Raw genomic sequence first — 25,264 nt, forward strand, 5'->3', positions numbered from 1 at the left:
TATATGCAACTAAATGCGAAATGGTTCTACCTACTTGGTTAAAATTAAATCAATCTCCAAGACATATATGCACAAGTAGGGCCAAGATCATATAACGATTCATGAATCCTACCAATTGAAGTATAAACATGAAGTTCACATAGACTTGCAAGAAGAACGCTCGTGAAAGCCGGGAATCAAGGAATTGAGCATCGAACCCTCACCGGAAGTGTTTGCACTCTAGTCACTCGGTGTTTGGGGTTGATTCACTCAATTCTCCTCTAATCATGCTTTCCAAGATTTGTTTTTCATCTAACAATCAACAATTATTCAATGCATGCATACATGTATCATGAGGTCTTTTCTTTAGGTTGTAATGGGGCTAGGGTCAAGGTAGGATCATATATGGCTAGTGGACTTAGGATTTGAATCTTTGATTAACTTAAACTTTCCCACCTAACCTATATAATGACCTATACAATTAAGTACTAATCTAACTACCCATTCCTCACTTTTTCACATACTCATGCATTTTCTTTTCATTTCACAACATTTATGCATTGATTCTTATTGAGCTTCACTTTGGGGCATTTTGTCCCCTTTATTGCTTTTCTTTTTCTTTCTTTTCCTATATACATTTTTTCTTTTCTTTTCTCTTTTTTTTTCTTTCACTTTTATTTCTTTTTCTTTTCATTTTTTTTTCCAAACTATATGCAAGAACATCTATGCATAAGGTCTATACATTTAATCAATACATGAGTATGTACCCAATTCCCCAATATAAAAATATAAAACACAAACACCCTTTTATCCCAAGCAATGTCCCAAAGTTTTCCCACTCTTGGATGACACTCACACTCACTAGCCTAAGCCAATCAAAGATCCAAATAAAGGACATTCATTGTTTTCCGCTTTAAGGCTTGTAATGTGCTAAATTAAAGAACCAAGTGGGTTAATCGTAGGCTCAAATTGGCTAACAATGGAAGATAAAAGGTTGGCTATTTGGATAAGTGAGCTAATGAAATGATGGCCTCAATCATATAAATGCATGTATACACAAAATAATGGACATAAAGAATCAAACAAATCAAAGATTACAATCATAGAAAGAGAATAATGCACACAAGAAGGAAAATAAGTGGTTATAAGATGTAACCACACCATTAGGCTCAAATCTCACTTGCTTGTGTTCTTAGCTCAAAACCATGTTCCAAAATACATTCTTTCAAGCAAGTTCAACAAAAATTTCAAATCGGTAGGGTGCCCTAAAACAGTTTCTTGGGAAGGAAATCATCACTCTAACCAAGTAGTCCAAATAAGAAGAAGGTAGTAAAATATGTACAAATTCTAACTAACATGCAACCTATCATGCAAATGCAACAACTAACTAACATTGGTGTTGAAAAGGAAATTATTACCCATGGAGATCGGTTGACGACCTCCCCACACTTGAAGATTGCACCGTCCTCGGTGCACGCAAAGGAGAGCAAGGTGGACGGGTTGCTACAATTGATGAGCTCCTTCAAAAGGTTGTGCGGATGACTTGTGTGTCACCCCATTTAAAAGCTTTTCCTTTCTCCTCTCTTGGTGGCCAACCTAAAAGGAAAGAAAAAGAAAGAAAGTTAAGCCTATAACAAATATATCACAGCAAATAGAACATAGGCGGGGGCTAATGCCAAATAAAGGTATTGTTCTCTACTACATGGTAGCTACAACATGTAGAGGAGGAAACAATAAGAGAAAATGGCATATCAATGATACTTGATGCAAGAGTAAAGTTAAAGCATGAAGAGGATATTGAGCATCAAGATCAAGTAAGAATTGACACAAACAAGATTAGTGATACGCATGAAAGCATTTAATTCCATCCTAACTCAATGATGAAGCGGTACAAGAAAAAAAACAAAGGGTAATGAATTAGGAAGGAATAAAGCACTAATCTTGTGTGTTGACAAATATTACAATTAATGTAACAAGTCATGAAGCACCAAAACAAATGCAAGAAATTCTCAACAATTGAGTGAGAGAGTTCAACACTATTATTAAAATGAGAAATTTAGAAAATAAAATGAGAACAAATTATAGAAACAAAATTAAAATGCAAAGAATAAAAGTATGCAAATGTAATAGACAAAAGAAAATTGAAGAAGAGAGAAAAAAAATATTTTTTTTATTTTGAATTTTTTTATTTTTGTTTAGTATTTTATTTAGTTATTTATTTATTTATTATTATATTTTTTTTCTTTTTTTTTTATTAAAAAATTTTTTTTTATATTAAAAGAGAAAAGAAAAAAAATCTTTCAAGAGAGGAAGAAGAAAAAAATGAGAAAGAAAAAAGAAGAGAAGAGGAAAGAAGGAGAAAGGAGGAGAGAGAAAAGCAGGGTGCAAATCCGCGCGCGCGCGCTCAGCGCGCTTACGCGTGGATGCAGCAGGGACAATCCGCGCGCGCGCGCACAGCGCGCTTACGCGTGGATGAGGTTGGGACGATCCGCGCGCGCGCGCACAGCGCGCTTACGCGTGGATGAGCTTGTGCTCCCAGCACAATGCTGGCACAACGCGCGCACAACTCTCTGGTTTTTGTACCAGAAGTTGCAGAAGTGCAATGTGCGCGCGCGCGCACAGCGTGCTAGCGCGCCGATGGCCATTTTTTTTTTAGTTCTTGCACCAATCCAAGCCTTTCAATCCTCCAAACAGCTACCAAAACACCCTAAAACCTTATTTATCATACTATACTACTAACTAAACTCAATAAAACAATAAAAACAAGAAATTAAACTAATTCTACCAATATTTACAAAAGATAAAAATGAAAATGAGAATCTACCTATAATGGCAACTCAATTCACTTATTAACAAACTAAAAGAGTATGGAAATATTTTACCATGGTGGGGTGTCTTCCACCTAGCACTTTTATTTATTGTCCTTAAGTTGGACTTATGGGGAGCTTCTTATCAAGGTGGCTTGTGCTTGTATTCATCTTGGAACTCCCACCAATGCTTGGTTCTCCATTGTGCCCCAAGATTTCTCATGGGTTGAGCCAAATGTTGATGGAGTTCTTCACAAGCTCGGGGCTCCCAAAGTTGATCCTCTTCTTGTGATCCGGGATCCCACACTTTATCTTCACACCCGTTTTGAAGTTGATCATCATTATTAGTCCATATGGGTGGTGAACAAGATGAATTCTCTATGAAGTGCCCAACAATCCTCCTAGACCCATCTATTTGAGCACTACTCCAACCTTTATATCTCATGTTTGATGCATCAACCATAATGAGCCTTGATTTGTAACGCCCACCACAAAACCTTTTCCGCTTACGCTTCATCCCACAAAGTTCCCTAAGTTGGCCATCCGTTTCAAGCAAACCATATTCAAGTGGGGTAATAAAGCTAATAGAAATGAATTTCACCCACTCAAATGAAGGTGTAGATGACAACCTAGGCAAAGATGCTTTCAAAGATCTTGACAAAGTATAGCCAACCCTCGTTCTTCTATTTCTAGGGACTTCCACCTCTTCACAAGATCTCTTGATCTCAATCCTTTGTTCAACGATTTTATCTAAACCTTTTCCTTTACTCAAATCATAATAAGGAAGGTGAGAGAAATTTACCTCCTTAACACTTTCAAATCCAACAGGAGAAGGTTCTTCATGCTCAAAGGATTCTTCACCACTAAGACTTGATGCTTGATCTTCATCACCAAGGGAACTCAATCCTTGCTCTATCCCATCCAAGTCTTCATATGGAGTATGCCTTGGAAGGTGTGCACTTTCCTCCCTAGCATCAATTTCAATCATCTTGGAGGGGTTTTCTTCAAATCTATGTTCCCATGGCGGCTCCGCATCTCCTAAGTCTTCTACCACTTCTTCCTTGTCTTCAACAATTAAAGTTTCCTCCAATTGTTCTAATACAAAGCAACTTCCTTCATTTCCCACCGGAGTTTCCAATCTCTCCTTCATGCTATGTTCTTCATTCGATTTTCCACATGTAGCCATGGGAGTTCCTTGAGTGTTCAAGCATTGGGAGGCTAATTGATTTGTTACCGCATCCAAGGCGGCCATGAAATTTTGCACATCCCTTTTCATCTCTTCTTGCCCTTGAACAAGAACACCAAGGGTTTCAACTATTAGAGACTGGGGTGGATGGAAGGATTCATCATTTTGGGGAGAGGGTTCATAGTAGGAAGGTGGTTCTTCTTGGTAGAGTTGTGGTGGTTCAATGTTTTCCATTCTTTCCACTTGTTGCACAACACACTCCATGGTTGCTTGAAATTGATCCAATGCTTCCTTGAGATGATCCCTTGATTCTTGTTCCTCTTGGATGTCATGAGTAGGATCATAGGGCTCTTGGATTGAGGGACATAAGTATTCTTCCATGGGAGGTTGTGGTGGAAAGTAGTATTCATCTTGTGGTTGAAAATTTTCATATATTGGAGGTGGTTCATCTTGGTAATAATGTGGGAGAGGTGGCTCTTGAAAATGTTGAGGTTGGAATTGTGGTGGCTCTATATGTGGTTCATAAGGCTCATATGGTTGTTGGTAGGATGGATATGGATTAGGGTCATATGAAGGTGGTTGGTAAGAAGGGGCTTGTGAGTATGGTTGAGAGTTATGTTGAGGATATGGATCATAGGCATATGGTGGTGGTTCTTGAAAGTCACAAGGAGATTCACCATAGCCATTGGATTGATATGCATCCTAGAATGGCTCTTCTTCATAGTGCATTGGTGGGGGTTGTTGCCATGAAGATTGATCATATGCACATTGCTCCTCCCACCTTTGATTGTCCCATCCTTGATACACATCCTCATTGTAGCTCTCATCACCTACAACATAATTGTAATCACACTCATAGCCAAGATGAGAATTCATGGTAGCAAGAGAAAATAAGAAGCAAAAACTAATAAGAAATAATGAAACAAAATACTAAGACTAGCAAAAACTAACAAGCAATCCAAAAATCAAGCTATTCACAATATTCACATATATACAATAACCAATAACATAACACCATTGCAATTCCCCGGGAACGGCGCCATTTTGACGATTGGATTTTTGACGGTATAGAATTTCTCAAATAAAATCTCGTTGCAAGTATAGTTTCTAAACCAATCACTAATCCTTTCATACAAAAGATTGTTTGTCACAAGTAACAAACCCCTAAAATTAATAACCGAAGTATTCAAACCTCGGGTCGTTCTCCCTAGGAATTGTAATAAAGTGTCTTGTTATTGGTTATGAGATATTTTGGGGGTTTTAAGGTTTTAGACAAGAAATATAAATGGCAAAGAAAATAAACTAACAACTAACAAAGCTCTTGGCAAGATATGAGAACTAGAAGTCCTATCCTAGTTATCCTCCTCAATTGTGACCACAAATTGTTCATTGCTACCACTTAGTTAACCCTTACTAAGTAAAGGAAAGTCAAGTGGATGAATTGACTTGAGCCACAAGTCCTAGCCAACTCCCAAGGAAAGACTAGCTTTAGTGCACTCCAAACCAATTAGCAATCTCTCCAATTACCAATCAACAAAGGAATTAGATAACTCAAGTGTCACCAATTACTCTACCTAGGCCAAGAGGAACAAAATCTACACTATATCTAGAAGAGGCATTTCAACAAACACATAAAAGGCAATAAAAGTAAACAACATGAATTGCAAGAATTAAAGGGAGATCTAACTACAAAGGCAAAAGATCAACAATAGAAAAGTAAAGAAGAACAATTATTATGAATTACCTCTTATTGAATTGAAAGAAAATGGAAGGAACAATACTAGATCTACAACAAAATATAAGAACAACATAGAAGAGATTACACCAAAAGAATAGGAGAAGAATGAATGTAACTACAAGGAATTGAGAAGATAGAAGTAGAAGAAGATGAATCTAAATCTAGATCTAAGAACTAATCCTAATCCTAATCCTAATTCTAGAGAGAAGTGAGAGCTTCTCTCTCTAGAAACTACTTCTAACTACTAAACTATGCTAATGGTAACTAACATATGTTTCCCTCTTCACTCCTTGGGTTAAATAGCATCAGAAATGAGTTGGATTGGGCCCACAAGGCTTCTAAAATCGCTGGCCACGTTTTGCTTCAAGTGGACTAGGTGGCAGCAACGGCGCGTGCGCGCCACCATACTTGTAGCAACTATGGCAAATCTTATATCGTTTCGAAGCCCCGGATGTTAGCTTTCTAACCCAACTGAAACCGCATCATTTGGACCTCTGTAGCTCAAGTTATGGTCGTTTAAGTGCGAAGAGGTCGGCTTGACAGCTTTCCGGTTCTTTCATTTCTTCATGAGTTCTCCAACTTTTCATGCTTCTTTCTTCATCTCCTTGATCCAATCTTTGCCTCCTAAACCTTAAATCACTTAACAAACATATCAAGGCATCTAATGGAATCAAGGTGAATTAAATTTATTTATTTTAAGTCCTAAAAAGCATGTTTTCACTCTTAAGCACAATTAAAGGAGAATATACAAAACCATGCTATTTTATTGAATAAATGTGGGTAAAAGGTCATAAAATCCCTTAAATCAAGCACAAGATAAACCCTACAAATGGGGTTTGTCATCTAGCCATCATAAATTTTATAGGGCGCCTGTTTCAACCAGAAAAGAAATTAGAATCAAGAAGAGTCAAAGCACATTCATGCTGTTTTGGTAAATTTCCTGCAACCAAAATTGAAATATAACTCATTGACTAATTCATATAGAAAACACAACTCTAAACATGAATATTAGATTACATATATGTGGAAATATAATTTCTGCCTAGGAATCTAAGATACTCCCAAACATTTCACGGGAAAAGATCCACATACATTCAAGAGTGTAGCACATGCAAACGGCAAGTCCAAATTTCATGACCGTGTTCCATATATAGCTTTGGGCTTCAAATATCACATACACTATATCCAATAATAATATAATTTTATTCAATATCTCCTTTTACTGCCTTGAACATTCTAACAATAATAAATGGTGTAGGTTAATATATTTATTTAAGGCTAAGTGACTAAATAGGACAAATCTATGCTAAACGGCCACGCTGGTGACTGCAAACGGGGTAACATCTAATTAGAAGCTCTCATAAGTTCCTGAATCAGTCAATGCATTTTTAATACTAAGTCAAGTATACTTCTAAAAGAGTGGTGCATTTTAAACTACCAAATCTAAAATTTGTATACCCTTCCGATACACAAACTCCTAAGTCCCACTCCTCCGTTCCCAACTTTACATTGAATTTTCCTCTCCATAACATTCCTACTTCTGCATCAAATTAATCCTTTTCAAGTGATATTTGCATTCAGTGGTACAAATTATACAACCCAAATTAGCCCATACATAAAGCGGACGTCAAGCTATGAATTTTAAATCAGGAAACTGCAGAGCAGGTTATAATAGTGTAGCCTTAAGTCAGCAACAAACTGAATCAAAATAAATCCTCATAGTTCATTACAATTCATAAGTCCTTATTGTATTACGGGGACTATACACCTTCATATTAGCATTCTATTGTGTTCACCTCTTACCCAGAAGAAAATAGGCTTACGGTAAAAGGAACAAAACAAATTTCAGTCATATTAAGAGCACCCATTGAAATCAACAATTTTAACATCACCCATTTTGGTGTTAGAAAGAGGGAGGGTTACTGGAGCAGAGACGTTGGGCCAACAATAATCCCGACCGGAAGACGACCACACGGGCGGAGAGACCTGAGCGACCGGCAGCTTGTCGAGACCCAGGATCCGACGCGAGTTAACGATTTTCCGTTGGAGCCCGAGATGTCAAAGCTTCTATGGGTTGGGGGGTGCCTTCGTTAAATGTTTTTAAGTTAGGGTTGGAGTGTATAAGGATTGGGGAGCAGATGATATGACTATCGCAGAGGCTGGGGTATGAAAATTTCAATCAAAGGAGTATAATATAATTTGGCGGGTCTTTGAATTTGCCTAAAACCCAAATCCCTAACTTCTGCCTTTTAAAGCAAATATATTAATAAGATAAAATAATGCATCAGTAACAAAATCCAATTGAAAAATGTGTTAGGAAATTATTGTAATTTCCTAACTTATTTGTGGGCAATACATATATCAATTATAATCACAAATGATGCTATTTCAAATTAAATGACTTATATAATGATGATCTCATTTATTGTTATAAATGTTAATTGAATAAGTCATTATTACTTTTGATTTGGAATTAAATGAGAATAAAACCGGATATTATCTTTTGTTCCTTAGATAATTATCTTTTTGGATTTTAGATATATTATCTTTTGGGCTTTAGATACTATTTTATTTGGGCTTAAGGGTTTAATGGGTGTCATGCTCAAATATAAATAGACCTTCAGGGTTTCAGTCCCCAATATACCAAAATCGCCTTTGTTGCTCTTTCCCCATCAAAAGAGTTGCAGTTCAGCCGCCTAGGAATACAGAAGATTTTGGTTGAGGAAGATCGAAAGAACCACAAGATCCAAACTCTTCCAATCATAATTTATGTTTATGAATTCAGGTACGCTTTCGCATTATGTTATATTTTTTGGTGATTCAATATGGATGATCTGGGTTATTGAAAATTAATTATTCCAACGAGTGGTATCAGAGCCATCCATAATTTAATCATCGAAAATATTCGATTTTATTTTTAATTACTGAATTGATATATGGATCGATGTATATATGTTTTTTTTATTACGTTACGATGTTATATATATTTGTGCGACTGTGTTTGTTAGTGTATATGTATTTAGTATTGTTCCACATATACAACGTAACATATCGCCGTTTTGGTTGCTTTTGAATATATACGTCGTATATATATAGCTGCTACTGTTGGACGAACAGGAGATTAATTTTTTTTTTTATGCCAATGGCGTTGATTGCAATTCCTTATATGCATATATATGTGTATCATTATATATGGATATTTGTATATATATTATCATTATTTGGTTATGCCTTAAGGTATACTTATATACATATATATATTTTATACGAGGCTGATTTGGCATTTAATTTATATAATGATTAATTTTAATTTTAATGAATTATTCTTTTGAGATATAAAAGATTATTATACCTATTAATTTTATAAAGATGGATTCTAGTCTTAACAGATCAAGAATTTTTTGGCACATGTTATAATTATATTTTTTTCTTTAAGATCTCAAAAGACATCATTTAGATTTAATTTTTTTTTAGATTTAAGTATTTTTTTATTGTTACATAAGGAAACTAGTAACAATTTGGATTATTATACCCATCTATTATAAAGATTTGGTTTTGGAATAAATTGATTGAACATTATGCTGCCAAAGTAGCCTCTTTTGTGAAAATTAATTTATTCAAAAACATTAGGAATATGGTGATATGTAATTCATGCGAATATTGGTCGGCCCAAAGGAAGGTCTATATTTGGCCGAATTACATACACATATTGATGGTAAATACATGTTTGGGTAACTAATTAAGAATAAAGTAATACTTATTATTTATGCGAACAATAATCGGCCCAAAGGAAGTTTATTGTTTGGCCAAATAATAAGCATTGCACACTTTTGTTTATTTTCTATTAATTATGCGATCAATAATCGGCCCAAAGGAAGGTTATTGTTTGGCCAATTAATAGAAAATATATGCAGTAATAAATAGGTTGCGAAGTTTAAGTCTCCATGTGCGCATTAAGTCGATCCAAAGAAAGGCTTAGTGTGTGACAGGAATTTTGACAATATTTGATTACTGCAATGAGAGTATCACTTACAGTTAATTTTTCTATCCAAAGATTGAAAATTAATGTTGTTCTAGATATCTCAATATGGATTTTTACCCATTAATGTCTAATATTTACTGCATGTTTTTTTTGTTCTAATCCAGAAACTATGGCTTTAGCTACCAATGTTTCTGCGCAAATTAGCAGTATTCCTATGCTGAATAGTTCAAACTTTAAAGTTTGGAAGGATACTGTGGAGATTGTCCTCGGTTGTATGGATCTAGACACAGCTCTTTGAGAGGAGAAACCCACTTCCACTCCGGAAAACCTCAATGAGGTTAAAATAGAGAAGTGGGAGAAATCCAATCGAATGAGCATTATGATCATGAAACGCTCAATTCCTGAGGCGTTTTGGGGCTCAATTACTGAGGATAAAGATGCCAAACAGTTCCTAAAAGATGTTGAGAAATTCTTTACTAAGAAATTCAGTGCTCACATGGCTTTATCTTCTCAGTATAAAAGAAAGCGTGATACTACTGCGGATGCGCCTTCTCAGCAGAAAAAGGCTAAGAAACAGGATCAAGTTTCAACCTGTTTCTTCTGTAAGAAGGTGGGACACATGAAGAAGGATTGTACCAAATATGCCACTTGGCGTGTGAAGAAGGGTATAATTCTCACTTTCGTTTGTTCTGAGGCTAGTTTAAGTTATGCACCTGTTGATACTTGGTGGGTAGATTCTGCTGCTACTACTCATGTGAGTGTCACTATGCAGGGTTGCCTGTGGAGCCGACCGCCAAGTGATGCTGAAAGATACATCTACGTGGCAGACGGCAATATAGTTGCAGTCGAAACTATAGGAACCTTTAGATTATGTTCCACGAGTGGATTTTATTTGGATTTATTAGAGACATTTTATGTACCGTCATTTAGACGAAATTTGGTTTCTGTTTCTCGTTTGGACAAATCATGTTATTTTTGTTCATTCGGAGACAATAAAGTCAGTCTCTTTTATAATTCGAATAATATTTGCTCTGGTCATTTGGTGGATAATCTATATAGGCTTAACTTAAATTCCTATAATAATGAAATACTGCAAATGGGTACAAAACAAAAAACTAAATGAGAATTCGGCATCGTTATGGCACAAACGCCTAGGCCACATCTCTAAACAGAGAATTCAGGGGCTCGTGTCGGATGGAATTCTTGGACCCCTAAAATTGGCGGACTTTGAAGTCTGCATTGAGTGCATAAAAGGGGAAAAGGACAAATGAAAGGAAATTAGGTGCCGAGAGAGCTAAAGATGTCTTAGAACTAATACATACCGATATATGTGGCCTATTCTCTACTGTCTCTTGGAATGGACAACGGTACTTTATTACGTTCATAGATGATTACTCTCGTTATGGGTATCTATATTTAATTCATGAAAAGTCCCAAGCCTTGGATGTTTTCAAGTCTTTCAAAGCTGAAGTTGAACTTCAACTTGGAAAGAAAATTAAAGCTGTCAAATCTGATCGTGGTGGTGAATACTATATAAGATATGACGGTTCAGGTGAGCAACGTCCCGGGCCTTTTGCTCTTTTCCTAGAGGAGTGTGGTATTTTTCCGCAATACACCATGCCAGGCAAACCTAGCATGAATGGTGTTGCAGAACGAAGGAACCGAACTCTTAAGGACATGGTGAGAAGTATGATTAGTCATTCTTCCTTACCTGAATCACTCTGGAGAGAAGCATTAAAGACCGCAGTGTACATCCTTAATAGGGTGCCAAGCAAAGCAATTAACAAAACCCCATATGAAATTTGGACTGGAAAAAGGCCCAATATAAAGCATCTGCATATTTGGGGATGTCCAGCTGAGGCGCGACCTTATAGGCCACATGAAAGAAAATTGGACTGCAGGACAATTAGTTGCTACTTTGTTGGTTACGCTGAGCACTCACGGGGGTACAAGTTTTACAATCCTGCATCAAGGTCTATTTTAAAACAGGAAATACGAGATTTCTTGAGGATGTTGAGTTTGGGGGGAAGGAGATATTAGAAATGTTGCTTTTGATGAGGATTCTATAACTGACAATGATCAGGTCTTTGTACCTATTATTGTTCAAGACACAGTTATAGTACAAAAGCACAATGAGAATCCTACTGTAGATCCAGTTACAGTACAAGAGAACAATGAGAATATCGTTGTTGCTCAAGATACTGCTACAGCACAGAAAAATAATGAGAATCCTCCTCAATCCCAATCCATACAGCAAGCTCAACAACCTCAAGAAGTGTCATTAAGGAGATCCAATAGAGAAAAGAGAAAATCCATCTATGATCTCAAACAAGCTTCCTGTTAAATGGTATCACAAGTTTAATCAAGTCATTACCTCATATGATTTTGAGGTAAATATTATAGATGAATGTGTATACCGCAAGTTCAGTGGGAGTAAATATATCCTTTTGGTCTTAGATGTTGATGACATTCTACTTACTAGTAACGATATAGGCTTGTTGCATGAAACTAAGAAATTTCTATCGGACAAATTCGAAATGAAAGATTTTGGTGATGCCTCTTTTGTATTAAGAATCGAGATACTAAGAGATTACTCTCAAGGTATTCTTGGATTATCACAAAAGAACTATATCGAAAAGATTTTAAGTAGATATGGCATGGAAAGTTGTAAACCAATGGATACACCCGTAGCTAAAGGAGACAAGTTCAGTCTCAAACAATGCCCTAAAAATGATCTTGAGAGGACAGCAATGCATGATAAGCCTTATGCATTAGCACTAGGGAATTTAATGTATGCTCAAGTCTACATACATCCTGATATATCATTTATAGTGGGAGTGTTAGGTAGATACTTGAGCAATCCGGATATGGATCATTGGATAGCTGTTAAACGCATAATGCGTTATCTAAAGAGAACAAAGGATTACATGCTTATTTATCGGAGATCAGAAAATTTGGAGATCATTAGGTACTCTGATTCCGATTTCATGGCATATGGTTGCGAAACTTTGTCACTAAGCTTCATATAGTAGATGACATTGAAAGGGCCATTAAAGATATTTTGTGACAATAAGTCAGTAAGTACTATACTCCAATAACAATAAGAGCTTGACAAAATCGAAGCATATAGACATCAAGTTTCTTAGTTGTCAAGGAGAAAGTTTAAGAAAAACAGATTTCCATAGGACATATGGAAACAGAGTATATGCTAGCAGACCCATTACCAAGGGATTGAACCCTAAAGTTTTTCATGAGCACACTGCTCGGATGGGTGTCAATATTTATGATGCCTTGGTTTAGTGGGAGTTTATTTCATGCTATATGTCCTATGACAGATATTGAGTTATTTTTCTGCAGAATTAAGTTGATGGTTTATTTCATGTTATATGAAATGTTCATTTTGCAATATTTGTATTGTGTTTGATCTCAATAAAGTTGGACCAGTTGGAAATAGACATGCATGAGATCACTTGGCATGTAATTTCCATATTACTCATCCAAATTTGATCTATGTCGTTAAGTATATTAGGATGGTGATTGGCGTGGTTTAGTCACGGCATTTAATGTGATAAAAGCTGCGGTAGTTCCATATCTAATGTATGAGACGGACCAGATTGTTAAAGTAATGAAAGAAATAGCATTCAGATGCGCGCATAAAGTTTATAAAATGTGATTATGTCAAGAAAGAATATATGTATAGCCCAAGTGGGAGATTGTTAGGAAATTATTTAATTTCCTAACTTATTTGTGGGCAATACATATATCAATTATAATCACAAATGATGCTATTTCAAATTAAATGACTTATATAATGATGATCTCATTTATTGTTATAAATGTTAATTGAATAAGTCATTATTACTTTTGATTTGGAATTAAATGAGAATAAAACCGGATATTATCTTTTGTTCCTTAGATAATTATCTTTTTGGATTTTAGATATATTATCTTTTGGGCTTTAGATACTATTTTATTTGGGCTTAAGGGTTTAATGGGTGCCATGCTCAAATATAAATAGACCTTCAGGGTTTCGGTCCCCAATATACCAAAGTCGCCTTTGTTGCTCTTTCCCCATCAAAAGAGTTGCAGTTCAGCCGCCTAGGAATACAGAAGACTTTGGTTGAGGAAGATCGAAAGAACCACAAGATCCAAACTCTTCCAATCATAATTTATGTTTATGAATTCAGGTACGCTTCCGCATTATGTTATATTTTTTGGTGATTCAATATGGATGATCTGGGTTATTGAAAATTAATTATTCCAACAAAATGCACTATGTTAGCGATGACGCAAAATTGTATAGGGGTTAGTCGATATAATAATAATAATAATAATAATAATAATAATAATAATAATAATAATAAATTAATAATATAGTATAGGGGTTAGTAATAAATTGAATTCAATGGATTTGACTTAGGTGAAAACATTCTTGAATAAAAATAGAATCAAGTATATAGTCGAATTAGGTGTATGGAGTGAATTGGTTTTGATTTACATGTTTGCTTTAATTAAATTCGTTTTTAAAGGAAAATATCATTATAAATGTTTAGTATTTATTTTTTATAAATCAAACTAAAAATAATTTTTAATGGACACAATTAATAATAATTATATTTAAAAAATAATTTTTTAAAGTTAAAAATATTATAATAAATATAAATATTTAACAAAATAACTAAATTTATTCATTTATTGATACATAAAGTTATGCTAAAGATTTTAATTTTCACAAGAAAAATTAAAAACTTGCCAAAGAACCAGTCACGATTTACCACAAAATTTTAAGCCCTGGCGAATGAACATTTAGTTCTGCGTCACATTCCATAAGTTCTCCATGAAACATTATATATTTATATTTATTATAATAACTTCGCAGTTAACAAATTATTTATTTAATATAAATATTATTTGTTGTGCTTACTGAAAATTATTTTTAAAGTTTCATTCATCAAACTTATGATCTAATAAAGTTTATTTTAATTTTTTTTAAATAAATTAAACACCAGCAAATGAAATATGTATAAAAGTAGACTGCAGAGGTCTTCATTGTGACACGGAATCGTGATAAATCTAATTCATTAATTAATCGACTCTAAAAAATAATAACTGTACCAATCTTGACTAAAACTCGCATTTCCAAGTTCTCTAACTTGATAATACTTTCCAACAAGAACAATCTCAAAATAACAATATGAGTAGTTATAAAGTCACGACAAAAATAATGAACAAGGTTCGACTTTTCTAAATAACCTGAATTGGAAATCTTCAGATAACCTAAAGCACTGTCCTCACGGATTCAAGTACCGTGTTGCCCAATTAGCCAAGTGCCATGCATTCTTCGTTCCAGGAGACATTCCACTGTAAGGATATTCATTCTCATCTGACGTTTTGTTGAGGTCATATGACAGCAGAGAGTAATTTCGTCCTGCAGAAGTGGCCTCATCAGACCTATCAGAGGAGACAACGTCCTCTTTTTTCATTGAATCTGGAACCACCTCTCCTGGTGTTTCAGATGCATATTGGAAATTGGGTCGAGATAACCCTGAGAGTTGTGCATCATATCCAAACATAATAAAAAAAATTAAAGAATTAGAGTCTGAATACAATCCTAAACATTATTAACATTGCATATATCATGTCTGTCTTACTGTCCCATAGTCGTTCAAGGCCATGTTCTATGAGCTTGAATTCCTCCCGTGATGCAACATCAAGTTCAACGACCAGAGTATTTTCATAGCGTGCCTACACAAATTTCCAAAATTAACATGAATAATAAGAAGACTTATCAACCAATTATCAAACAAAAAGATATTAGGACAACAAGATATTGTCCAGGGGTTTAAGATACTGCTCAGAACTAACTACTTATCTTTTAGAAGCCTTTACGACCCATGAACCATTTTCATGAATAATTGGGTGCTTTGATTAGCCTCTGCTTACGATTCCACTTAATTGAGGTCCGGGAAAAAAAAGTAATAAATATACGAATACTAGCTATGAAGCTCCATACATATGGTAATGAACGAGCTAATAATTTTCTTTGACATAATACTTTATATTTGAATACTAGTTATGAAGCTCTAAGAAGAAATTGAAAATAAATAGCCTGACATGGAATCCAATAAATTTTGGGCAAATTATACTGACCCCTTCTAAAGTTTGGTTAAATTTACTGTGAATTCCTTTTATTTGCCCAAATCACATTGAAATTGACTGTGAAATTCACCTTTTAGAAGAGTTCTGTATTATCTTTATAGTGGTGTTCTGTGTCACATTTTATAGAATATAAAAATACCAATGGTATCTAAATTTTATGAGATGGTTGAATTTCATCTAAATTCTTTGAGCTCACATCATGCCAACACAACCAAGGGGAAATAGAGTTTACTCTGATCTAAAAAATACAATTAAATATCCATCCTTAATGGTGACTCAGCTTCTTTAATTCTAATCATTATGGGATGAACAAAAATTCACGTATAAATGCAAAACTGTTTCCCTTGTATCAATTTTACTAAAACAGCACAAGGTAGGAATTAAGTTACATGGATAGAGAGATGTGGTTTAAATTAGATAAATGGAAATGAAAAATAGGAAGTATTACCTTCGCCTCGTCAAGTATTTTCTGTGTGAACCACAATTCCGTACTTGTTATAAACTCTAACCCGAATTTAGTCCGGTACTTTCGGTCCCAAAATAGCAATTCCTAAAAATTTAACATAACCGCATGAAATCGGTTTCAACAAAAAATATGACAAGGAAACACATACTAATTAATTGGAGTTTAGGCAAACAAACCCTCATCAGAGAAGCTAGCGCTTGGGAAATGGCTCGATAGAGGTGACTTTGTCCAGAAAAGGCATCCAGCCATGACTGTATACGCGACTCTTTGAACCACAACTGCCTTGCAAAGGATGTTGCGTGGTCCAACGAAGAGAATGGAGACGCCTCTATCATCTTCTCTGCGAACCAAGCACTTCTAGTAATGAGATAGAAGTCTCGGCTCTCCAATTTCCCTGAAAGGCAACGGAGATAGAACGAACGTACAGGGACAATTAAAAAATGTGATTGTAGGAAATCTTATATGAGAGGCAACAGTTAGATCAAATCAATTTATATCAGAACCAAGTCAAATAAATGAGCTTTATATTAGGGGATACGTTTTAAATAATAAAAAATAACTCAATCTAGATATCTTTTCTGATAATGAAATGAATATAATACAATCAACTATCTCTCCTAGGTGAATCATGACAGTAGTATATATGCATGAAATCCCCTGAATATGAGCTACATCCATCATGGAGTAATGTATTTTATGACTCAGCGGCCTCATCACAATCCTCATTCATGCCATGAGTAGATTCCTCTAAAACCTCATCTCTTGTCAACCGCAGGCCTTCGACATCAAATTCAGGCAAGCTCGTCATACAAAACTGGGGGTGAAAGTCGACCTCACAATGTTCATAATCTTCGCCCATGTCAAACAAATCTCTTGGCATCACATGGACTACTACACTCCATCCGTTGTCTACCTCATCCTCCACGTAGAACACAAGACGCGCCTCAGATGCTAGGATGTACGGCTCATCGTCTTCTCGTTCACCGGTGTGAATTGGATTGGCAAAATTGACACAGGTATGACCCAACTCGTCTTGTCGTATGCCTCTGCCCGACGTGGTGTCTGCCCAGAAACACTTGAACAAGACTACATTGAACTGACCACTGTAATTTAGCTCGATGATGTCTACTAATCTCCCGTAGTACGAGACACCACCGACGGCAACATTGACATCCCGTTTGCTTGCATAACTCCTAGTATCCGAAGTGACATAAATCCCGCTATTTTGTGTTTTCATCCATTCCTCCCTCGAGATGGTTCTAAATTTAAATCCATTGACGTTGTAAGCTTGATAGCGTCTGGCCTGAGCAAGGGGTCCACAGGCAAGCCATTGCAACTCGTTTGAATGACTGGTGCTTCCAAATGGGACCTATAATTGAACCATTAGAGGCAAGAAAGCATCAATGGGTAGTGGAATCCTATGATATTAAGGATTACCTGATGCCTAAACCAGTTGGAGAATTCTCTGTGCACCGCACTGTCTATAAGAGACTGGGACCTTGTTCTGCTTCGCATTTTTCTCTTTGTGATGGCTCTGTACTCACTATGCACAAATCAAAATAATATTCACTTTTATTATTGTTAAAGCTATATTGGCTCGCTGGATAATTTTAGAACTCGATCTCGATACTTACTCTAAGAATTTCTCTACGGCAATGCAATTGACCAGTACATGACGATGTGCTTGAAGAATTTCAGTGGGGGTCAAAGTAAAAAATGAAGCAACCCCAACCGCCTTTTCAACTTCTGGGAACATGCTGGCAGCCTCACTGGGCAGGGCATCGCTCGGCCGATTGTCAACCCGACTTGGTCGGTTGATCCTAGTCTCGACGTTATCTAGATATCTTGAACAGAACGTCAGAATCTCTTATGACAAGTAGCCCTCTGCAATAAATCCCTCCGGTTGTGCCCTATTACACACGTACTGCTTGAGACGACATAGGTACCTTCGAGAACATAACACATAAAATTATAGGTGACAGCTATCCTAGAAAAATAGATCGAGAAAGCTTAGCTAGATTTCTACCTCTCAATTGGGTACATCCACCGGTAATGCACTGGGCCACCGAGGCGTGCCTCCTCGACCAAATGCACCATTAGATGAACCATGACTGTGAAAAAGGAAGGTGGAAATATCATCTCCATGTGGCATAGAGTATGGACCACACGATCCTGAAGGAGAGGTAGTTGACGAGGATCTATGCATTTGCTGCATAGTAGTCGAAAAAAGGCGGATAACTGAGCCAAGACAGCGGACACTTGGGTGGGCAATACGTTCCTTGACGCAATTGGCAAGAGATGTTCCATTAGAATGTGGCAGTCATGACTCTTCAAGCCCGATAACTTGCGCTGTTTTAAATCAACACATCGAGAGATGTTGCTAGAGTACCCGTCTGGAAAGACCACATTCTTGATAGTCCTAAGAAATACCTCCTTCTGTGGATTTGACATGGTAAAGACTGCAGAGGGATACTTCCAACCTTCAAGTGGCCACATATCATGCCTGATTCCCATCAACTGGAGATCTTTTCGAGCTTTTAGGTGGTCTTTGGATTTACCACTCTCGTTCAACATGGTGAACACAATGTTGTCACACACATTCTTCTCTATGTGCATCACATCTAGATTGTGACATAATTCGTTGTTCTCCCAGTATGGGAGATCAAAGAATATACTCCTCCTTTTCCAGGGAGACTCGTCTTGTACCCCGGTCTGCTGTACGCGCCTTCTTTTACCGCCCACCGCTTGCACCTTACCGTGTGAGACTGGCACACCCTCCAATTGTCTCAAGATATCCCTGCCAGTGAGTTTGACAGGGGGGATCTATAATCTACCTTTCCATCAAATCTAATCCGGTCCTGCCTATATCTGTGATCGTGATTCAAGAAGCGACGGTGACCCATGAAACACCATTTCTGACTGAAGGTGAGTCGCCTAGTCTCGATGTCCAGATTGCACGTGGGGCAAGCTCTCCCGCCGTACGTATTCCAGCCAGATAAATTGCCCAATCCAGGAAAATCGCTGATGGTCCACATCAACGCAGCACGCATCTTGAATGTTTTCTTCTCACTAGCGTCGTATGTATCAACACTGGCCCACAACTGCTTCAACTCATCAATCAGTGGCTGTAAGTAGACATCTATGTCATTGCCAGGCATTTTAGGACCGGGAATAATCATGGAGAGAATAAAGTTGGTTTGTTTCATGCAAATCCATGGGGCTAGGTTGTACGAAATAAGAATCACTGGCCATATTGAGTACTTTGAACTGAGGTTTCCATAAGGATTAAAGCCATCACTAGCCAGGGCTAAGCGAACACTGCGCGGGTCACCAGAAAAGTCAGTATATCTCCTGTCAAATGCTTTCCAAGCCTCGCCGTCCCTGGGATGCCTCAAGGAACCGTCAGAATTGGTTCCTCTCTTATGCCACAACATGTCCATTGATGTCTTACTGGACATGAATAATCGCTGCAACCATGGAATCAGAGGAAAGTAGCGGAGAATCTTCGCCGGCAGAGGCTTTCCATTCTTTTTGACAATGGCATTGATCCTTACTAAGGAATTCTTCCGAGTCTTTTGCTTCCACCTGGATGCTCCACACTGTTTGCACCTAGACAGGTCTTGACCGGAGCCTTGATACAGCATGCAGTCATTTGGACATGCATCTATCTTCTCATACTCAATATCGAGCTTCCTTATGATTCTCTTGGCATCGTGCAACGTCTTCGGAATCACTGCGTGCTCAAAGGCATCCCCTAGTAGCTCTAGAATAAAACCAAAAGCCTTGTCACTCACTCCGCACATGCACTTGATATGGTAGAGCCTCACCAAGAAAGGCAGCTTCGAGAATTTTGAGCATCCTGGATACAATTCCTGCTCACCATCCTCTAGCAAGTCGTGAAAGGCACGAACCTCGCGGCTAGGTTTGTCAGATATGAACGGCAGCCCCTCCGTAACATTTCCGACATGCCCATTAATCGAGTCTTCATCATCACTCTGCAGTCCCGGCAAGTTGAATGCGTTGTGGACCATGTCACGAATTTGATCTCCTAAATTTACAGTAGGTTCTAGTTCTTCCCTACCGTTGGGTCTCTCGTCTACTATCCTCTCACCGTGATGTAACCAGAAGGTATAGTTAGGGGGAAAGGGTTTCATTAGAAGATGATCGTAGGTGTCCTCTCTAGTTTGGAAAAATCGGAACCCGCACAAAGGGCATGGACAGTGTATCATCCCATCGGATGATGAACTGGCAAATGCGAAGTCAAAGAATCTATTCAAACCATCCCTATACTCTACACTACCTCGTGGCTTTGTAATCCAGCTCTTGTCAATGTCTAAATAAATGAAATAGCACAGACAACTAAATGAATAGTAAAAAATTACATTAAACTATAAAAAAAAAGATGAAAAAATGGGGTGTGTGTCAATGAAAACCAATAACAGTTTATCACAATTATGAGATGGGAGAGTACCATACGTAGTAAACTACACAGTATATTGCAAGCAGAGCTATGTAGAAAGGTATTGGGGAGGTTGCTTATTCATTGTCAAAATGTGTGCTTTCTAAAAAATTACTGGTAGAAAGAATTGCTGATCCGAAGTCCAAAAAATGAAATTACAAAGAAGGAAAAACCTTAAAAAAATGAGGAAAAAAAACAGTAGGGATAAAAGTTAGATTTATGTAATAATTAATAAGAAACTAAATCACAAAGAACAGAAACCTCAAATACAAATTTTCAGCCCTTAATTACGGGTTAACTCAACAAAATAATAAGAGAATAGCCGGATATAATTTTCTCTGTTATGTTTAATTTAAATTCTTTGAAAGATAGATTTGATTAAAAAGATCACTTGAAAAAAATGTTCATTTTAGGGAAAAATTAATAAAAAATTTATTTAACAAAAAATATTTTGGAGATAAAGCTTAACATTTACTCCGAAGATTATCTAGCAAAGCATGCTGGCATGTTTATGTTGATGATGAAGATCTTTGCACGGATGACAAAAGGTTCTTGATAAAGCAAACTAACATGCAGTGGCAACTACATATATTAATACTTATATAATTCGTATATAACTCTCTCATGCAGTGACAAAGGGCTATATATACGTTGAAGACAACAATCCAGATATCACAAGTCCAAGGCAATATTTTCTTTCAGTCAACACTATGCTGGCAAATGAACCACAAGTAGATAAATTAAATAAATAAAACGAACATTCAATTACAAAGCTCGAATATTGTTTCGAATATTGGATAATTAGTGCTCTGCAACATATTATTTTATCTGTTGATAAACCGGCATGCTTTGCACTAAGCTTTAAAAGAAAAAGGTATATGGGAATGCTAGCCCCATATACAGGACCGGAAAGTAAGTCTCTTAGAGCACAAGTGTTCTGATTTGTAAGTGTATTCATATAGAGTAAGAAAACTGTACTAATAGCAATCAAACACAGCACAAAATAGAGAGACCAATGTCATAGACCTGTTCTAATAATGGCAGTGAAAGAAAACAAACAACACACAGCTTCACTCTCCATAGAACACACTCTAATAATATATTTAATCAATTAATTAAGGAATTAAAAGTTAAAAGTGTAATTAAGTAAATAAGATGGGGGCTTGATGCAGAGACATTCCCAATGCATTAGAGACAAATAATTATTTTGAGTTAAATGACAACTCTAATAATTAACATGCATGCGTGATTCATACGCCTTCATTCTCACTCTCATATATATATATATATATATATATATATATATATATATATATATATATATCTTAATTTCATATAAGATACTAGCATTTAAAAATTAAACTATTATTGGTATTATGCATTTATTTTTGATATTTTAATCAAATTAGGGAAAAAAATAGTATACTTTGGCTTAGTTTAACCGAAAAAAATGAAAAATAAAAATGAAACATGCCTCACTTTTGTAAAATCATTAACTTTCCTCCCTTCTATACAACAATTTCTCCACTAATAATAAACACATAAACCAGCCAAGCTAGCTAGCTGCACGAATTCATTAGGTGCTATTTTCTAATTTCACATAGCGGATAATACAAATGCAACTACTATATTCTGAAACAATTTTCTAACATGCATGAAAGCTGCCAAACATGAAATAGAACTAGGTTCACACTATACAGTAAGTGTAATCAATGATTCAGACACAATAAACCAAATTTTTTGATAATGCAGCCATCACAGGACCAAGCAGCAAGGAGAATTTAAAATTGTACAATGACATGTACAGGCTTTAAAGAGATTCAACTAAGCAAGCATATAGAAAATTGTTTCATCAAAGGCATTTGATTGGATCAACATTATCAGATCAAAATTTTGTTGAAATAAAATGTTAACCTTATCTAGCAGAAACTAGGGCCAAGTAGTAGAGTTGAGCAGATTCCAATTTTGTATATTGCTTATAACGCTTTAATAGTATCATAGTTTACATCAGTCTCAATTCCTTTTGAGTATTTTTCAATTTCCTTACTACAGAAATATCAATTCTAATCCTCACAAAGACTAAAGAGGAATAGTACAATAATAATAAATCAAGATCATCATATACATATATAATAAGAAAGTTGTAAGAAAAATGACCTTGTTTGGAGTGTGCTCTAGAAGCTTCTCTACTGCAAATAAACCAGATTTCCTGATATAGAGCAAATGTAATGAATGAGCCTTCACAAAATCAATGATTCAGATACAATAAACAAAATTTTCTGAGAATGCAGCCATCTCAGAAACTAAGCAGCAAGGAGAATTCTTAATTGTACAATGACATGTATATGCTTCAAAGAGATTGAACTAAGCAAGCAGGTACAAAATTGAGTACTGATAAAATATATATATATATATATATATATATATATATATATATATATATATATATATATATATATATATATATATATATATATATATTTAAAGCTCATTGCTAGTTACTGCTGAATGGAATTCTATTCCATTTAGCACCTCTAACTTTAACTTGGCATGCAGTGCACATTCTATGGCAGGGATGGTATAATGGCAATGATTGAAGGAAGAGACCAACCTCTTACTCATTCACAAAGTCATTCAGGGAAGTATGTAAACTAACTATTATAGTTCAGTGTTGCTGATATATAATCTAACTACTGTAATTAGCTCTTATAGCTTTTCTCTAACTAGGTAAAAGTAAACATTATCAGGTTATATATCTACTGTTGAAAACTAGATATATGTTATCCCTTATGCTTGAAAATTACTTAAGAACTCAAAACTTGCATGGATATTAATTTTTGTGGGGAAGCAAGGTTAATATTAACTCGACCTTTTTCCATCTTTAGGTTCTAATTAAACAAGGCATGCTCTGTCAGGGAGACAAGGTTGCATTACAATATGTTAATCCAAAATTCCGAACCAAGAGTGAAAACACGAATGAAAGCTCAAATTGTTAGAACTCACCAGGGACAGGGAGAGGCCGCGATAGCTCAGGATGGCGAACGGTGGAGGATGGCTCAACAGTTTCGTGCACGGCGGGCAAAGGACCCAAGATCGGCAGCACCTTCGCAGTGGAGCAGCGACGGCAGCAGAGTTCGCGCGCTTCCAATGACTCTTCGCAGGGTTCTGGTTAATTTGGGGAAGAATGAATTAGAATTTATAGGAGAACTTAAAAAGGCGGAAAGGAGAAATTGAGTTAACAAATCCTCACCTGGTGGCGTTTTGTGATGCAATCGCCGCTGATTTGTGGCCCGCGAAGGAGTCCTGCCTTCACAACCTTGTTTTGGAATTGCAGCAATGGGTGTGCTTCGCGGGCTACCAGTTACTCTTCGCGGGTTTTCTTGAAATTTGGGGGGAATCAACTCAGGGTTATAAGAAAAAAAGGGGGCAAAACAAAAATTAGATTGCTTAAGATTGGATCCTCACCTGGCGGCGTTTTGTGATGGAGTCGCCGCTGATGATAAGGCACGCGAAGGAGTTCTGCTTTTCCAGCATGTTTCGCGGCGACGAGGTGTGTGGCCTCCAGATCTTCGCCGCTATTTACCGTGCCTCACATAGGCGATGGCGGCGTTTTTGGTGGAGTCGCCGCTGATGATTGTGGCACGCGAAGGAGTTCTGCTTTCCCCAACATGCTTTGCGGCGGCCAGGTGTGTGGCCTCCAAATCTTGGCCGCTATTCACCGTGCCTGGCGTAGTGATGTTACAATAATAGTATTAAAAAATTATAGTGTATTAAAAATAATACTAAAAAAATACTATATAAAAATATACTATAAAAACTAAAAAAATATAAAAGAATTTAACATGTTTAAAAAGATAATTTTATAATTTAATATCATGTCTATTTTAATAATTATCTATCTAAATGTGATTTTAACTATCATTATCCAAACAATATTCATTATATCAAAATTAATTTTGTATAGAGTTGTCAAACATATATCATATTACTACAAATTCACTTCTCTTCAAAATCAATTCTATAAAATCAAGTTTATTCAAATTTTAATTTGACAAACCTAAATCCAAATACACATTACATCTTTGAATGTGACTTATTAGCACCGAACCTCCGTTACGATATTTGTTTATTAATTTTGCGGATTATATAATATGTAGTAGAATGTAGGGTATATTTAAAATAAGCACGATAATTTTGTATGCATTGGATGTGCCATATTTAAATACATCATTAGACTTTATTAAATAAAAATTAAATACTAATATAAAAAAAAGTATTGATGGACTCTAATAAATAAAAAATATTCTAATATATAAATAAATATCTTTTAATATATCATACTTTAAATGACAACATAATTTTTTATTTTTAAATATAAAATATATAAATACAAAAATATAAGTATTTTTTATCCATTAAGATTAAATATTATGCAAAAAAATTTTTATAATATTAAAAAATATTTTAAATTTCAACATAAAAATATAA

The 25,264-nt window shown here is 35.9% G+C and overlaps 2 protein-coding genes and 1 long non-coding RNA gene across 3 annotated transcripts; all 3 read right to left on the minus strand.

The window, feature by feature from the left end:
- Positions 1-5,702: 5,702 nt before the first annotated feature.
- On the minus strand, positions 5,703-7,932 carry LOC140174003 (uncharacterized). The gene is made up of 2 exons (XR_011863185.1): positions 7,634-7,932; positions 5,703-6,580 (listed from the first exon to the last, which is right to left on the minus strand). It is a non-coding gene; the product is annotated as an uncharacterized lncRNA (long non-coding RNA).
- Positions 7,933-14,757: 6,825 nt separating this feature from the next.
- LOC112804268 (uric acid degradation bifunctional protein TTL) lies at positions 14,758-24,588 on the minus strand. Its single transcript, XM_025847540.2, has 8 exons — positions 24,242-24,588; positions 24,027-24,155; positions 23,780-23,941; positions 22,934-22,985; positions 16,494-16,711; positions 16,300-16,401; positions 15,344-15,437; positions 14,758-15,237 (listed from the first exon to the last, which is right to left on the minus strand). The coding sequence occupies exons 5-8, from the start codon at positions 16,650-16,652 to the stop codon at positions 14,984-14,986; spliced, it is 609 nt and encodes a 202-aa protein (XP_025703325.1). The 5' UTR covers positions 16,653-16,711; positions 22,934-22,985; positions 23,780-23,941; positions 24,027-24,155; positions 24,242-24,588; the 3' UTR covers positions 14,758-14,983.
- On the minus strand, positions 16,820-18,313 carry LOC112804232 (uncharacterized). Its single transcript, XM_025847539.2, has 3 exons — positions 17,952-18,313; positions 17,755-17,860; positions 16,820-17,686 (listed from the first exon to the last, which is right to left on the minus strand). The coding sequence occupies exons 1-3, from the start codon at positions 18,071-18,073 to the stop codon at positions 17,012-17,014; spliced, it is 903 nt and encodes a 300-aa protein (XP_025703324.1). The 5' UTR covers positions 18,074-18,313; the 3' UTR covers positions 16,820-17,011.
- Positions 24,589-25,264: the final 676 nt, after the last annotated feature.

The sequence above is a fragment of the Arachis hypogaea genome, chromosome 1 (genome assembly GCF_003086295.3).
Source record: "Arachis hypogaea cultivar Tifrunner chromosome 1, arahy.Tifrunner.gnm2.J5K5, whole genome shotgun sequence".
NCBI lineage: Eukaryota > Viridiplantae > Streptophyta > Magnoliopsida > Fabales > Fabaceae > Arachis > Arachis hypogaea.

Coding starts and splice junctions, on each gene's coding strand:
- LOC112804268 (XM_025847540.2), bottom strand. CDS start 16,652: ATGATAGAGGCGTCTCCATTCTCTTCGTTGGACCACGCAACATCCTTT. Junction 15,438..16,299: donor AAATACTTGACGAGGCGAAG/GTAATACTTCCT, acceptor AAATTTGTGTAG/GCACGCTATGAAAATACTCT. Junction 15,238..15,343: donor CCTTGAACGACTATGGGACA/GTAAGACAGACA, acceptor CACAACTCTCAG/GGTTATCTCGACCCAATTTC.
- LOC112804232 (XM_025847539.2), bottom strand. CDS start 18,073: ATGTTCCCAGAAGTTGAAAAGGCGGTTGGGGTTGCTTCATTTTTTACT. Junction 17,861..17,951: donor GCCGTAGAGAAATTCTTAGA/GTAAGTATCGAG, acceptor ATTTGTGCATAG/TGAGTACAGAGCCATCACAA. Junction 17,687..17,754: donor CCAACTGGTTTAGGCATCAG/GTAATCCTTAAT, acceptor GTTCAATTATAG/GTCCCATTTGGAAGCACCAG.